Source organism: Urocampus carinirostris, chromosome 14, assembly GCF_059441175.1.
Source record: "Urocampus carinirostris isolate Australia breed hairy pipefish chromosome 14, RoL_Ucar_1.0, whole genome shotgun sequence".
Taxonomy (NCBI): Eukaryota; Metazoa; Chordata; class Actinopteri; order Syngnathiformes; family Syngnathidae; genus Urocampus; species Urocampus carinirostris.
This window is the reverse complement of record NC_142362.1, coordinates 15,388,829-15,406,129: the sequence shown is the minus strand read 5'-3', so window position 1 is coordinate 15,406,129 and position 17,301 is coordinate 15,388,829. Positions and strand designations below refer to the sequence as shown.

Below are 17,301 nucleotides of genomic sequence, written 5' to 3'. Positions count from 1 at the left end.
TAACTTTGTAGCTTTTCTATTAAATCGGGATTGTTTTCTATCCTTTAGACGGAGTCCAATTTGAGTAAAGAGATGGAGTTGGTCATCAAAGATATTAAAAATACCACTCAGAAAAAGTATATGGATTACGGCAAGAACCCTGGCTCCCCTGACAATGATTTCCTTTTCATGTACTCCTTGGCAAGGTAAGAACTGGGCTTTTGTTATCTACTAGTGAGCAATTTGGGGATATAATCAGGAATATACTGTTTTTTAGTAACAAACACTCCGCCTAATTGTTAATTCAAGGGGTATGTGAGTACTCGTGCTTAATGGAGATGCTGGTGAGTTGTCTTTATGCTCATAAATCGGAACAAAACATTGATTTTTTTGGGGGGGGATGACTTAAAGGTTTTTTTCTTGCTTACTTTTATATTCCAAGATGTCTGTGCCTCTTTGAGTGCAACCACCAAGACCCCTTGCTCACCTAGTGCTGTGCTTCCCTCGGCTCTTCACCTTGAATACAACAATGTGTACGAATGCCTGTTGGCTCTCTGAAATTCAATGAACAGTGCAAATTGGCTGAGGAGTGGAAAATTCCTCTGTCACAGGGGTGCTCTTATCAGCAAAAGCCAGATGGAGCTTCACCGTGGCTGTATTATCTCACTGAAATTGCTTTTTTTTCCCTCCGCTCTCACTGAAGAAACTCAAGAATCAGTCCTCTTTTTGCTGGCCACTAGAAGTAGACATGCACAGATCAGTTTTATTTTTGTAGCGTCTATCAGTGTCGGGCATCTATGTACTATTGAAGGATAACCTTTTCTTTTGCATTGGGACTTGTAGAGTTTAGTATTAACAACGCTCCAACAATAATATTCACAAAGTTCTACAATACCTGTGCTTGATGGTCATAGATTTTTAATAAAAAAATAGGGATGAACATTAATTATCCGACCGATAACGGCCAAATATAATTTCATAGTTATTGACCCAATAATTAGTCGTTTTATGCCAGTATAATATGCAATCTACTGATACTACTAGTTAAAAAGATTCTAAGTATTTATGTTCCTCATTAGAATATATTTTGCTTTTCTTTAGATATGGTAGTACAACTTGGTCATTTCTCTTCTCTGCCTCCTCACAATGTGCATAAGGCATCAGAAAAATGTGTGAAGACTGTTGGGATTGTACAGGTCTTGAACATAAGCGAAAAAACGTTTGTTGTTGGAATGTTTTGTTTTTTGTTGCACTCCTGCTGGTGTTTGTGATTCAATGTTCTTTAAGATGAACAACTGCCTGACTTATTTAGCAAGAGTAACTTAATCGTGTCATGTTACCTTTCTGCACTCGACATAGACAAAATTCTACTAGAGTGGTATCTCCATTCACAAATGTAATTGGTTCCAGTAGTGATGTTCTGTAATGAAACACGTTCTGTAAATCGAAACACGTTTTCCCCATTGAAATGAAACGTGATCATTCATTACAAAGTGCAACCAAACCCCCATTAAATCAACTGCAACAGTCCTGTAGGTATACTATTGTTCAGTCAATGTACATAAATATACCCCATAGTATAAACAAGGCTAAATAAATGCAAAACATTAAGTTACTGTACAGTACAAAGCTTTGTTGGCCAAAAGCAGTTAAAAAAAAAAACAACGGAATAAAATGTAAAAATGTAGTTAAATGTCTTGGCGCACTTCTCAAGTCACTGTAACAGTTGAGTCGCTGGACACATAAAAAAGTGATCCAGCAATTGTTGCTTCTGTCTAGATCTCAGAATGTTTTTTTCAAAACGTTTCAGTTTTCAGCGGACATCTCCATTGACCGTCTGCTTTTGGTTTTATCAGAATGTTTTTTTGTGATAAAAGGCTGCAGTTAGTCCGAGCAGGCGAACACTTTCCTAATTTCTGCAGTCAATTACATGATCATGACCCCAGCGAGCTTTTTTTGTGGTATTCTAATTATAAGCAGCTTTTCCATATCTTCATTTATCGCTGTCCTTCAGTCGATGAAACATTTATACCTGTCGCCACAGTCGCAGACCTTCGGGTCTCTTTTTGTCTTTAGCCAGTAGAGATAGTGGACATGCTTTGCCCGGTTTCCCTCACCAAATCTGCAACTTGACCTCCACTTTCATATTTTGCTTCTTTTCAACTGTAAGTGGAACGAGCCCTGGCCCTTTTTCTCTCCTCTTTTTGCATGACCTTTGGCTGGAAACATAAACAATGCGCAATGGAGAAAATGAACTGAGCCCTTGTGGCTGCAGACAATGAATTTACAGACTAGCCGTTTAGTCATTTAATGCTAGGGGGTTGCAAGGGTCTCACCTAGCTGATAAACCACGCAGGACGCTGTTGGTGCGTATCTGCGCGAACTTTTAGGTGGAGAGTCACTGACTTCGGATACGGGAAAACTTACCGTTATGACGAGGAAGCTTTCAGACGCACGCACTTTGGATACCGTAGCATTTGTAAGATGGGTTGATCGTAAAACGAGGTACAGTACCTCTGTATATGTTTTTTTAATGTTTTGTGCTCCTTCAGCAAATCATTACTATTAAAAATTTGCTTCTCATGCGCTGCTTATAGCTGTAATTGGCCAAAGTTTACCGTTGCCCTATTTTGTGTTCCCTATCTATGCATGATAATTTGTATATTTATTTTTATTTGTTTAGCTACAAATGTGTACAACTAAGACAGTACCACTTCATAAGAATGTGTTATATTTTTCTTAGCCAAGGCATGTGTGATGTTGTTGGAGCACTTGTTTAATGGTTGCAGACCCATAATCATATGTTTTGCAATATCTATCAGTGTTATGGTACGCAGACAATATCTTGTCATTACTACTGACAAGGTAAATATTGATTGATCGATTGATTGATAGAGCCAAGCTTTAGTCTCTCCAATACTACTTTCTAGAGTCCTGTTTACCATAGCTGTATAATGTCATTGTAATTGTAACCAAAAATAAAAAAACACCTAAAATTAGATTTTGTCTATTTTTTTTTTCTAAATATAGCTTGCATTTATTGGGAGGATACAATTTATCGTTCATCCCCCAAAATGTGTCTTTTGTGACAAAAAAAATGTGACAACCACAACCTGGGTTTACCTTGAGTAGACTAGTACACTACTTCCCATGGCACACAGTTGGAATACTTTACTATATGCTGTCTTATGTCCTGTATGTTGGTCATATTACCTAAATATTAGCCTTTAGCTCACTTTGACTTTTATTTAGTATTATCTTAGGGATATTTCTGTTCTTGTGCTGCTGCACTTCATTGTTGTCAATGTATACACCAGTCACAGTGTGAGACGTCATTTCAATTCCTTCGGATGTCAAGTACATCCGAAGAAATTTACAAATGAAAGTGACTTTGATAATTGAAGGTGACTACATCAATGCTATCCTGTCCTTGTTGTGCCTTCACAGGACCAACCTGGAATTAGAACTTGTGCACCGTGGTGGCAACCTCTGTTGCGGTGGGGCCAGTGCTGCTGCTAAGCGCTCATGTCTCAGTAAGCGTTTACTTTTTATTATATTTTGTATTGCATTTAAAACACCCATTAATTTAAATTGATAAGGCTGATTTGGTTCAAAAATGTTAATCTGTGAAGTAGTATTCCACCCATTTTACATGAATAAATTGCAAAATCTTGTCTCAATGTCCCTTGCCCCAAAGCTTTTTATCATGTGGCCACAGCCAAATCATCCATGTGTGTAAATCCCTATAAACGGACAAAAAGAAACAAAAAATCCATTAACAAGTTGTCAAGAATGAATGTGGTAAACGGTGTCTTCGTTGACAAGGGCATTTAATGGAAAAGGTAGAAGTGATTTGACTAAATGTAAAAAAAAAAAAGCTCAGCCATTCTTAAAAACAGTCACGACACCTCCTAAAGCTCAGTCGATTGTGAAGGTGCAGGTGGAAAATGTGTGGATGTTGCAGGTGATTCAGGCAGATGGAAGGCTGCCTCACAACCCATTTTTGGTTCGGAAAATTAACCTGTCAAAGCTGAGGCCGCTGCAGACAAATGGCCTGTCATCCCTGAGTGGCTGCAAGGAGGTTCATAGTCGAGTCATAGTGGAGCTGTCTGAGCTACATTAACCAAGCAGTTAAATTCACTCAGTTGGTATGCATTAGTGATCCATGTTCTTGATGTAACTGAATGGTAAACAGCTGGTATGCTCCAATCTCCCCATATGAAAATAGCAGATTATTTACAATGGCTGTATCAGTGTCTTTTCATTAGATATATTTGATTCCTGGTTGAGTGAGATGGATACAAAACATCTAGTGAGTCCGGATTTTGCAACACTGTAAAATTATGTTGTAAAATGTGCGTAATCTCTACAGTCATTAATACATACCTGACAATTTTTCCTCATTATTTACGTTTCTTTGATCATTTCTAACAGTTATTGTTTGGAAGGAAAACGTTTTAAAAAAACAACTCATTTTTTTGTTAAATCGATCTTGTCTTGCCCTTTTCAACTATAATGTCTAATTTGCTACGTATAATAAGCCACACGAAATTTACTGCAAGCCAAAAAAGAAAGATGGAAAGATGCTGAAATAATTGTTGGTGTTGTTTATAAGTTAGTTTAAAAAAACTTGTTTACACAAATTATATTTGTTTTTATTCTATTTAGAATGTCTTGCTTTGAGTTAATAGGTCTTGCCTTGTGTTTGTAAGGTTTATTTTTGCCTAATAAGGTGAGCAATTGGCAGAGGTTGTCATGTATGTTAGGGCACAAACAACCTAAAGCACATTGTCTTGTTATTTCTCCTAGAACGCATTTCGACAGCCCTTTGGTGCTCTTTTGTTTTATTTTAACCAAAAATCAAGAACCTATTCAAGTTAAACTGATGATTGGCATAAAAATAAAATATCACTACTTTTAGTAAAAAAAAAAACCAAAAAAACACTTTCTTCAGCTTTGCCTTAATGCTCCTGTGGGGGGCAGTGTTGCTCCAAGTATTGTAGCACAGCCTGTTCATTGCTGTGAAACAATTAAAAACAAGCATTTGTGATTATCTTTTGTGCATCCAATAAATTCCTTGAAAGATTTCATTGGGATTGTTTCACACAATGAGTAATTGTGTTTTATTACTTAAAATGTTAATGCCAACCAGCTTGGTTATTTTAGCACATTTAATGTCTATATATTGTTTTAATTTTTTTTTTTTTTTTAAATAAAACAATTCAGTTTCTTTTTCTACTTCAGACCAACTATTTCACGTGCTGGCCATGCATATGCGTCTCTACAGCATTGACTCAGCCTACAACCCCTGGACGAAGCTGACTCAACTCACACAAAGCAGAGAGACCGAGTGAGCCATTTTCTTTTCTTAAAAGCTCTGACCACATCACATCTCACAATAAGTAAGGCCCCTTTCTACCCTCCCACCTTGCTGTCTGACATTATCAAGCAATCAAAGGACCTTTCAGAAAACATCAGTACTCCTGCCCCCCAACAAATTTTCCATCACACAAAGAGGAGCTAAATACAGAAAATGGAGCATGTACGGTTTCCATAGCTACCGATAATTGCTACATCTGGCAAATTACCGTGCACTCCACAGAGAGCAAGACGACCCCGTCTAATTCACTGTACCGGGAACAAGTGCTATGCGCCTTCACCACCAGCACAGCACTTCAGGTCCCAATTGTGCAGCCAGCTTTGTAATGCATTAAGCGGGATGCAAAAGACACTGCCGAACTACGTTTTTGTCTTTAGACCTTTTTTAAAAAAGAGCAGGATTCAGATTTGTTAATGTAGGTTATGATGTAGCAATGGTTAAAAATTAAACCGTTCATTGTCTTGAATAGAATAATTTTGACGGCTAAGGCTTATAAGATGGGCCAAATAAATAATTTTGTTTTTTATTTTTATCATTTTAACTTGGGTAGTACGGCGGTGCAGTGGTATTGAACCTTCCTGTGTGGAGTTTGCATGTTCTCCCCGTGCTTGCGTGGGTTTACTCCGGGCACTCCGGTTTCCTCCCACATTCCAAAAACATGCATGTCAGGTTAATAGGCCAGTCCAAATTGTCCCTAGGTGTGAATGAGCGAGCGAATTGTCTGTCCCTGTGTGCCCTGCGACTGACTGACAACCAGTTCAGGGTGTCCTCTGCCCGGAGATAGCTGGGATGGGCTCCAGCACACCCGTGACCCTACTGAGGATAAGCGGTGCTGATAATGGATGGATGGATATTTTAATTTTTTTTTTTTTTTTTGTACTTTTAATAAATATTGAACATGTCTTTTCTCTTTCAGAGTTTAAATAATAATAATAAAAAACATGGTGGAAAAAATGTATTTCATATAATTTTACTTGAATAATATAAAGGTAAATAGTGGGTGAATTAAAATTGGACTATTTCCAGCAGCATTTTAGTTGAAAGAACCATTGTCATAATGCATCATCACATTCTCTTACCACACCTCAGAACAAAGATGGCTTCTCACTTTTGTATTTTTTACCCTTGTTATGCTAAAATTGCAACACAGGCATGCCATATTCTCACATGAGCCATTTGCTGTCTAAAAAAACTCCTAGGTTTTTGGAGTGTCCGTGTTATGTTAGTCCAAATGAACCAATCTTGTTAAAAAGGACAGAGAGGGGGGGGATGTTTTACATATTTAAAAAAAAATAGATCAGTCAGAGTAGAATGACTAAAAACACCTTGCGATATCACATACTGTTTGATGTGGTCTTAGCAGGGTGAAAGAGTGCTGTGGAATTAACTGCTGAGTGCATCGGTAATGGACGGTTTTATACCTTAAGTGCAGTCCTTCTCATTCAAATCTCCTGCGGCCTCTCAAGAGTGCAGAGTTTAATTGTCGACAGAAAAGAAGACAGTTAATTGGAAATGGCAGGGAACAAAAGTCTCCGAAGCAAAGCATTAGGGCAGGGGTGGGAAAACTTTCAGTTGTCGGTTGTTTTGGGTTCAAAAAATGTGTCAGAGGGAACAGGCTTGGAGGAAATGATTGATTTGATTTTTTTGTATCCGACGACAGTCTTTTGTCCTATCATCCTTCTCATATTTCAAAAAGGCGAATCTCAAAATGTTGTAGCTTTTTTAATTGGCAACATTCTATCCTTACAGAATAAATCAATGATACAAAATGTAGGTAAGACCTTTTAAAATATGCATTATTAATAAGCATGCAGACACCTACATGAACACGTTATATTTTTTGTAAATAGATCATTTCATCAGATTGTTTTACATTTTTTCTTCCCCACTGGTCATCATAAGCAAGGTTACAAAAGTTCGCTTCGATTAACAATTGATAAAACAGGGGGGGAAAAAAGGGGTAACCTATCCCTTTAACAACAGGAGCACTTTTTACATTATTCATGTGATGTAATCCGTACAATCTGAAGAACACCATCTCTACTGTGAAGCATGGGGATGGTAGCAACTTGCTTTAGGGGTGTTTTTCTGAACATGGGACAGGATGAGTGCACTGCATTAAAGAGATGATGACTGGGGCCGTGTATTGTGAGATTTTGGAGAACAACCTCCTTCCCTCAGTTCAAATACTTATTTGAAGCTATATCACACAAGAAAATAGTTACAAAATCATGCATTGTGATTTGCGGATTTTTCTTTTTAGTTGATCTCTCTCACAGTGGACATGCACCTACAAAGAAAATTTCAGACCCCCTCTATGATTTATAAGTGGGAGAAATAGAAAAACTGCATGGTGTTCAAATACTTATTTTCTTCACCGTACGTCCATTTTGGACAAGGAATTTCATTCAATTTATTGGTAGTACTTCTTAACTGTTTTTATATAATCATTTAATTTTTAACATTTTCAGTTGACTGGCCTGATTAGATAAACCAAAGTTTGCCCATACATTTGGTTTGATGATATATATTGCTGGAGCTAAAAATAAAATATCTTCTACAATTTTAAAACTGGAGAGAAAGAAACCTAACAAAAAGGATTTCTTTTTTTTTTTGCAGTGGTTTTGATGAAGAAAGACCCGAGGTGCCCATGCTATTTAGAGACATCCCGTCTCTTTTGATTATCTTCGTCCTCACCATGCCTCAGCCTCTGCGGAAAGGTACGTCACCAATTTGGAAATTTTTCCGAAGATTGCTAACCAGTGATTGGTCATTGTGATTTTCTAGGAATTCTGTGAGTATTAACAATGAAAAAAATGTATCTATAATGTTTTAAATTGGTAATATTTGTTCTAACTGGCAAGGTATCATCAACTTGACCAGTTTGGAAAAGGTGTTTTTTCTGGTTGACTGAGCCTATTTCTGCCCATTAAAACTTAGAAACATAATATCAACAGAGTAGCAACAGTTATTTCAGAAATGTCTATCAAACTACTAACCCCTAATAAGTATACCAGGAAAAATAGTAAATTATTTTTTCATTAAAATTAATTAATAAAATGTCAAATAAAGAAAAATAAGTTTTATAATTATTCTAGGTAAATCAACTCATTTGTTGTCTCATTTTTTTCTCATTTTACTAGAAAAACAAATTCAAAACATAGTTGTTATACTCTTAATATTAAAATCAATTGGAAAAGGATAAAACGCAAATGTTCTCAATAATTATAACCCTTTTTTGTACTTTTTTTTTTCCTTTGAGCAAAAAAGTTTAATAACATAGTCTGATATTATTGTGCTATGATGTTGCTCAATTTAAGGGATTTATAATTTTATTCTACAAGGAATAATATAAAAGATTAGGCAGTTTAAACATATTTTTAATTATATACAGGTATGTATATTTTTTCCTTTACTAAATACATTTAGGGGACTGGTCTCATAAGACTTGGCTTGAACTTGTCATTTTTTTCCTTGTAATTTTTCTTTTTCTTTTTTTACTTTTTAATGTGATGTTTATTGCTAGATGCTTGAAAAGAAAAACAAATGTTAAAAAAAAAAGTAGCTCTCGGCTTCGAAAGGTCTGTGACCCTGCGTCAGAGATTGCATTATGTTTAAATACAGTAATCCATAGGGAAGCGTTTCAAGTTTACTCTTCTTAATATCAAAGTGTTCATTCCCAAAGAAAAAAGGCCACCGTGAGACAGAACAGTGAGTTAAATTCTGCCCCTGACAATCCATCAAAGCTTAAAACCAGACACCATTTGGTTTTCACGCGTCTGCTCCTTGGCGTGTCCTTCTACTTGAGCTTGTCGCAATATCTCCTCCATCGACCAGCTAAAGAGCTCACTGACAGGCTGCAGTCATGTTTAATGACTCATTTCATTACCGCCTCAATTTGATTGACCGTTTTCAAGGGCGGGTGGGACTCTTAGTACATGTAAATCTGATATGCATCCGGATGTTAAAATTATTCTAGTCAGAGTGTAAAAAAATAAAATCTAAAGAATGCAGCATCAATTGAAAAGGAAAAACAAAACAATAGAAAAGGAAAGCCAAAGAATGGCGTAACAAGGGGGGGGAAAAAACATATTTTTTCACTTCATAATGTAGGGATGTTCTAACTCGGGGTTGACTGCGGGGGTTGGGAACCTTTTTTGACCCAAAGAGCCTTAATAGCAAATATATATGAGAGAGAGAGACATACCTTATGTATAAAAAAATCAAATTTTCCAAGGCATGTCATTTCACCGTGTGACGTTAGATGATTTGATTAAAATTCTGCCACTTTGAACTTGTCTCCATCCCACAGTTACTTAAGATCGTTAAGGGTCATTCTGACCTACATTTTTTCCATAAATAAGGGTTTCAAAACAAGGTGCAAGCACAGTTAAAAATGTCACAAAAGAGGAAACTGACGTAGTCACCTTTTTAGTGCAGACTGCACGGGGCAGAGATAAGTTAGTATGTGCCCTGTGTTTATAACTCCGGTCACCCCTAACGCTCACCTACTTAAATTGCTCTGTGTGCTTTTTGGTCTTGAGAGTTTTTCTATGGGTTTTCATCGTAAAATGTCCCTATACTGAAGAAACATTGTTCATTGAGCTTCCATATAAAAGATGTTTAGTGACGTACAGCATAAACGGGGTCTGTTGGTGTGACGCCTAGACTGTAAAGTGTACGTAGTTGGAACTGTGCCCTTTATATACTGGATCGAACTGTTCACATTACTAGTGTTATGTTGGTTATGCACGCATCAAACTCGACTCTGCGCCTGTCTGAATAGGAAAACTATTGAATAAATTTGCATGACCATAATTTATCTCTGAGCCATATGTACTTATAAAAATAGCCTTATGTGGCCTGCGAGCCATTTTATATCTTTACAGCTTTCTTGTCACCTGTTCTTTGACTGTCCATTACTCCTCTGCAGAGCACTTCACCTGCGTGGTGAAGATGCTGTACAACCTTCAGTACATCCAGGCTTTGGCTGCACTCTCAACCAAGCTGAGTGCGGAAGAAAGGCAGGCCTGGAGTTCATCCGGGGCAATCAAAAAGGTATTGGAAAAAAAGATGCAGTCATGCTCTGTAGATCATCTCCGGTCACCAGAACCACCTTTCCATCTCTGTAAATCATTGTTTATCACTTGGTATTGAGAAGAACAAAGCCCTTGGTCATTTCAGTTATATGGTTTCCACAGGCTACGATATCGATCTTCATTATCTTGAACGGAGTCACACTATGAGTGTTGCATTCATATGCTATTTGTCTTCACCCAATTAAAACGAAATTACTTAGTAGCTGGTATAAAACAATTTCATATTTAAGTATGATGTATTTATGATGATTATGTGGTATTAACTAAGACTCTCGTAGTGAAATCGTCTAAATATTCAACAAATGACAGCTGAGACAATTAGACTGCTGTTATATATTCTTCTTGCTTCTGCATGATTAAAAGACTTTAAACTTTGTGCAAACCACCCGTTAAGCAGTTTGAAATGGTTCGTACGCATTCTTTTCCACACACTTTTTATGAATTTGGAAAAAAGAAAATTAGGGGTTGCAAAGACTAGCTATGCCCCCACCTCTGGGCTAGCTGTCCAGGAAGAAAGAGCAGCGTAAAGAAAAGAGGTGTTCGCGTCTAAGCGTTTAAATGCCGCTGATGTCATCAGTCACCGGAGGCGTGTCCTGTGACCGGTTGGAGTTTTTGTTGATGCTTTTCAAAATAAAGTTCTCCAATTGAAAGATTGATAATAGGCAAAATTTCATTCAGACACGCAATGAAATATACCTCTGGATTGAAACATGACACACATATGCAAATCATAAATCTTTTGATTACAAATGAACACTCGGGGCTTCCAATCTTTATAACAGTTATGGAGAGGTGGTCACTTCCTGTGAATAAATGCAATATCTGTCCGTGGGCCCTGGTGTGAGTGCTCTGGTGTGCACTTAAGGAAAAAAGAAAGGTCTTCTGAAGAAATTGTGGTTCTTTCAAGGTGTTGGCAGAGTAGGTGATTGGAAAAGGGGGGATTTGTGGCAGTGTCTTTCCTCTACAATGCTAACAACTGCTTACACCTGGAAATATAGTTTTACTATCAAGCTAGAAAATCTGACAAACATTAAAAAATATAATTCTAAAATCATTTTTTATTTTAATATCATTGGTCACTGCTACTAGACTTCCAATCTCCATTCCAGTTTCATCATACCTATTGAAGGACTCATTTGATAAATAAATGGAGGAGACCGCTGCAGCCATCACCGCTAGTTTGTTTCAATTCTTCTTAGCCTCACATTAATTTTCAATTCCTGTTCATGATTGTTTTATTATTCTTTAATCAATTCCCTCTAAAAGTGAATAGACTGCCTGTGATTCCTCTCATTTTCTATTTCAGATTACGACTATTTACTATTCATTCCAAGCAGTAAAAACTTAATGTTGATAAGATCAGTTGATGGATGTTTTTGTTTTGATTTTTTTTTTTTCCCCCAGACCTCTGCAAACGCAGAAACGTCTGCCGAAGTGCTGCTCGGTCACGTTATCAGCGAGTTGTCCAAGACCAACAATCTCTATCCAGTCAGCATGGATGATATAACGGTGAGCTACTTAGCATTTGTTTATGTAGCTCCCTTTATTTGTCCCCACTATACAATACATGACATTTTCCGCAAGGACATTGATTGATTCAACCAATATCTGTCTGGAAGATATTTATCATGCTATTATCGCCAAACTGTTGTCTGGCTATTGATCGTTTCTTGCTGTTCGTCCTCTAGCTGAGCTCCAGTGTGTGGTCCCCGCAGTCCGTGGAGTTCAGCCTCCAGCAGTACTGCCTCCCTTTTCTTCGACTCGTTTGCCTTCTGCAGCATCACCTTTATGGGGACAATCTCACTGGTTGCTTGGTACGTAGTTTTTAATGCCACATTTTGATCTTTTTCCCCCATATTTTACGCATACTGCTCATACTTACACCTTATTAATAAGATAATATTAACATAGTAGTATAGTTTTTATTTTTGTAAAGCATATCACAAATTGGAAGGCCTTCGTGCTGATCACTAACAAAAAATAACTCTCAGCTAGGGCTGCAACAACGAATCGATTCAAAACAGTTTTTACCTCATCAAATCATTGTGTTTCTTGCTTAATTAACCACTTTGTACGTTAAATCCATGTAAATCAGTGCATTGGATGTCGTGAAGTTGTAGGGTTGAAGTAACACTTGTGTCCGGTACAGGGCGCTTTGAGAAGCTTTTTATAAAATTATCTTTTTTTTTTTTTTTTATAATATTTTCTTGAACATTGCATTATGACGGACAAAATTGGCATGAAACAGTCAAACACTACAAAGTTAACAATTTTCAAGTAAACAAAAAGTGTTGCAGAAATAAAGAGAAAAAAATATGAAAATAAATGAACAAGATTTGTAATGTAAAAAGAAAAATAATGATGACATATTTATCTTTAACACAGGGGCAGATTCTTAAGCAAATTATATATCATTTGCACGTTGAATTTGTTTATTGTATTCAAAGACTTAACCAATAATACAACTTCAATTTGAAAAGTGGGTTTACATTTTCGATATTTTTTGGCGTATAATAATTTTGCTACACATAAAATGTAATTTATTGCGCTTTCTTTGATTTTGCTTTGTATAAGTCTAAATGTAATATGGTTTTTGGATCAAGTGGTAGGAAAATAATATCTTTCTTTTTTGCAGGTTTAACGCATACATTTGAATGTTATCTTTTTGTTAACAAGTTAAAGGTCCGACTGTCTGTTTGATAAACGTGTCTGTAAAATGTCACCAGTCACTGAAATATGTCATGACACATATCATTGGAAAGCTTAAACTCTTGGGATTCAAGATATGTTCAAAATATACTCATCACAGAAACATCACTATCAGTCTGAAACAAGATACCCAAAACCAGGGCCTCCTTACATCCGCAAGAGTCTAGTGAATCCAACCGTGCAAAATATTTACTCCAAAACACACAATAATACCTTCAGATTACAAAATATACGCCTAAAATTTGTTCGGTTTGTTCCAAAACTCCCCTTTAAAAATTAACAGACTCATCAGATGGCTTCTAGTATATCCGAGCTTCTGACCTATCGATGACACCACTCTCGGGCAATAGCAGGCTATTTTTTTCACTGTACACAACCCGCATTAGCCTATACGGGCTTGATAGATAGATAGATAGATAGATATTTATTCGTCCCCGTAGGGAAATTCACACTTCCAGCAGTCTCCTTTGTTGTTTATTAACAGGATCCCCTCGGGGTGCTTTGTTGTAGTTTAGCTACAGCAGAGTGGATGACGTCACACGCTAGTCCAAAAGTTCGACGTCCCTGCAGTAGATGGAAATTTTTGTGCCCAGGGATACACCACCTTGTGTTAGCGAGTCCACCTCCTCTCCGCTTCCCGCAGGCATTCGTGTCTCTGTCTAACAGCACTGAAGCCGGGTAGCTCCCGTTAGCGCCACGTTAGCGTCCGGGATGCTAGACGTGAGCCACCTTTTCGTAAAACACAGCACACTGCACTCCCTGTGCGCTTTGATGTATTTCACCAGCACAACCAGTTCGTCGGTCTTATTTGGTAGAGAGTTCACATTTACCATGATTACGGAAGGCACCGAAGACTTATAACGCCGCTTAGCTAGCTCCGGCTCTGTATCCACGATAGGGCCCCCTCATCCCGCCGGCACGAGAATTTTTCAGGGCAAGGAGTTGATTCCTCGAATAAACGCATTTTTGTGCGTTAAAACCCGTAACGATAGGATGGAAAGTAATCCAAAGTGTAGTTGTCAAACGGGACAAAGAACACCAAAGATAGAAGCAGACACTTAAAACAATAATATCACAAAAAGTGCGAAATAACCCGGAGTTGTTGGAAAGGCTGCCGCTCGCGGCGGCGCCGCTTTTATCTGTTTTTTTTTGTAAGATAAAAGGAAGATCGCCTCCTGTAGTTTCGAATATCTTCAGCCATTGGTAACCAAATTTAATGATGATTGACATATTGGTTAGGGAATGAAAATCCAAACATAATTTTGTGGCGTTTCCTGGGGGTGTGTTCAAATCAGAGCCAAAAATAACTTGTTCAAGGAAATCCATGATTCATTTTTTCCGCACCATTATTACAGCCTAGTGTGCACAATCATTGATTTGACTTCTGTAAAGAGAAGTCAAACATTAACATCTTTTTCACAATGTCTGAAAGATTGGCCCAAGTAAAATACGCATTTATTTGCAAAGGTTTTAGTGTTGTAGACTTCTAGTTGCCATATGGCCATTTTTGGAAACGCCTAAGCCTACCCTTAGAAAAATATGGAAAATTCAATGTTTAGTTTTTCAGATTGTGATCAAGTTTGACAAGGTATGAGGTGAGGCTTTAAGCTATTGTCTCACCTGTATTCCAGTTAAGATGCCCATGCTACACTCATATGCAGGCATTTAATTGCAAAAAAAAAAAAAAAAAAAATCAGACCAGAATAAAAACCTTTCATTCCTGTGTGTTCCAACTCAGATTACTTAATGTTAGTCGCACTTGCAGGGATTATTTCCGTTTGGGACAAAACTTCAGAGTATCGCCTTTCAAAAGAGATCAAAACCGTCCATAATCTCCAAATGATTTAAGGACCGCATTCATTTTACCTTGAGTACGTCTTTGATTGGGAATTAGGGCGAATTTTACAGGAACATTAAGTTATTTGACAAAAAAAAAGAAATTTTTATTCTGAAAAATCGCAATTAGTTCCTTTCCCAAAATCATGCAGCCCTGATCACCAACCCCTCTTTGCGCATGGGTGATCAAAAAATGGGGTAAAAAAATAAAAAATAAAATCATTTTTGACTGGATTTCTTGTTGACGTTTACAGGAGCAGGAGGAGTTCTCCACCCTGGCCTTGTGTTCAGGGCTGGCTCCAGCACCCTACGTGGCCCCCAATCCTGTGAACAGTGCCTCGTGTTTGGAGTGGCCGGTCGGCGCCTTCGACTTGGTCACGCAGTGGTGTGCTGAGGTTATCGGGCTCGCTCAGACGCAGGCCGAGCAATCGCTGGTAAGCTCACAACTAGGGCTGCAACGATTAGTAGACATTGTCGACAAAAATCGATAATAAAAAATAGTTGACAGTAAATTTCGCTGTCAACATTTTTCCAACAGAGTGAGGCTTCTCTACATGAATATAATCTCTGTTTAAAGTCGCTCATGTGTTATAGTCAATAGCGTCTCTCTCAAGCGGTAACATAAAAATACAGAAATGGCGAAGTAGGTGATAATTGCTTTGAATTTTGGTTTATAGGATTTAGAATCAATTTGCTTTTGATTCTGTAGCAATTTAACATACTGATTAATAAGCTGCATTTTAACATAATCAATCAGATGCCCAAAAGCACCCAAACGGTTTGGTTTGGCAGAGAAAGCATTACACAATGTAGGGGCGCCGCATGGACTCTGCATTCATCGTTTGCTTCTAGAGCAAAGAAAGAGGAATAGAGAAGTAGCCACAGACCGGTCCCCTGTGTGCAGTTCCAGGTGGCTTAGGTAATAAAATACTACCAGCGGAAACCAAATTAAGAAAAAGGGAAGGGAATAGGTTTTGTGTGACGGATAGTGATTCTTTTGCTGGAAAAGGTTAGGGGAAATGTATTGGTAGCAACGTAGTCCCATACAGCGGTGTCAACATTAATAATTATTATAATAGAGAGCTTGAGCGTTATGCCAAACCATGTCTAAGTATTTAAAATCAAATGCATGACGTCCAAAGAACAAGCCTCATTTGTTAAAACGTTAAAAACTGCAAATGTCAGGTGTTACAAACGTTTGATTTCAAACTGTAGGTAATTGTTAAAAAGACGGTGTGTAACACTTAGTGCCTCCTAGTGGTAAAAAAAACTTTAATTTGGTCAAAAATAGTTAGTTTGAATAATGGGCAAAAATGAACCATCATACTAATGTTAACATTAACATTCACTGGTCAAAAATGTGTATTTATTTTACATAGCGGAATCTATTCCTTGTAGTTGCTGCCATTTTTGTCTGGCATCTTGCCGCTACGCTGTGCCCATTTGGCCCTGGTTTTCGTTCGCGTTAGACAACAAAGTGCTATCAAGTGGTCAAACATTGGAGCTATAAACAAAGTACCTGAAGTCACTTGCAGTTTTATAGCTCGCAAGATGGTGTCAAAACATCATATTTATCTCGTTGAAACTCAACTACTTCTCATGATAGCTGCCTGGACTCAAAAGGCAACAAGATATCTCCAAAGCACTATGATCGTATACATTTTCAGTTTAAAATAAATAACTACTGTACCCTACTTTAATAGATAAACAAAAATGATAAATGCAAATGATAAGAATATATATGTATAATTTGAAATTCATTTTTCTCATTGTTTTTGATTACATTTTGATAATTCTTATATTCATTTTATTTAATTACTTACAATTTCAAAGTTTCAAATAAGACAATCTTGTGGTCAAAATTTACACAATGTTCTGGACCTTCAAATACTTTTGTTATAGAGTTTGCAGTGGACCACTGAATGTACTTAACGGAGCAGACATCCTATTTGTTTTATTTACTACTATTATTACTATTATTCATATTATATCGCTGCTAATGTGCCTTCTTTTGGGTTACAGGGATAAAATGTTTACTTGATAATCTTTATACATTAAAGATTAAATACATTTTCATATTATCCATTTTTCTCGTGTTATCATTTTCCGCACAATAAATCAAGTTCAGGCTAAATTACAGAAAAAAAATATATAATTCCAATTTCTCAACTAATCGACCATTGAAATAGCAGTTAGTTGCAGCCGTGGTCACAACCTTCAAAAAAAAGAACCTGCACTGACAATGAAAAACTGCAGGACTGAAAAGACTCTTGAATCCCTTCCTTCTCATTTGTCTTG

At 37.2% G+C, this 17,301-nt stretch overlaps 1 protein-coding gene across 1 annotated transcript in view; it reads left to right on the top strand.

Annotated features, from left to right (window-relative positions):
* ubr3 (ubiquitin protein ligase E3 component n-recognin 3) overlaps window positions 1-17,301 on the top strand; it is a 43,990-nt gene that overhangs the window by 22,276 nt on the left and 4,413 nt on the right. Inside the window, exons 29-36 of the mRNA XM_088352591.1 lie at window positions 49-185; window positions 3,427-3,512; window positions 5,224-5,329; window positions 7,979-8,079; window positions 10,293-10,417; window positions 11,863-11,967; window positions 12,147-12,272; window positions 15,258-15,437. Coding sequence (XP_088208717.1) covers window positions 49-185; window positions 3,427-3,512; window positions 5,224-5,329; window positions 7,979-8,079; window positions 10,293-10,417; window positions 11,863-11,967; window positions 12,147-12,272; window positions 15,258-15,437 — 966 coding nt within the window. The remainder of the gene's footprint in view (window positions 1-48; window positions 186-3,426; window positions 3,513-5,223; window positions 5,330-7,978; window positions 8,080-10,292; window positions 10,418-11,862; window positions 11,968-12,146; window positions 12,273-15,257; window positions 15,438-17,301) is intronic.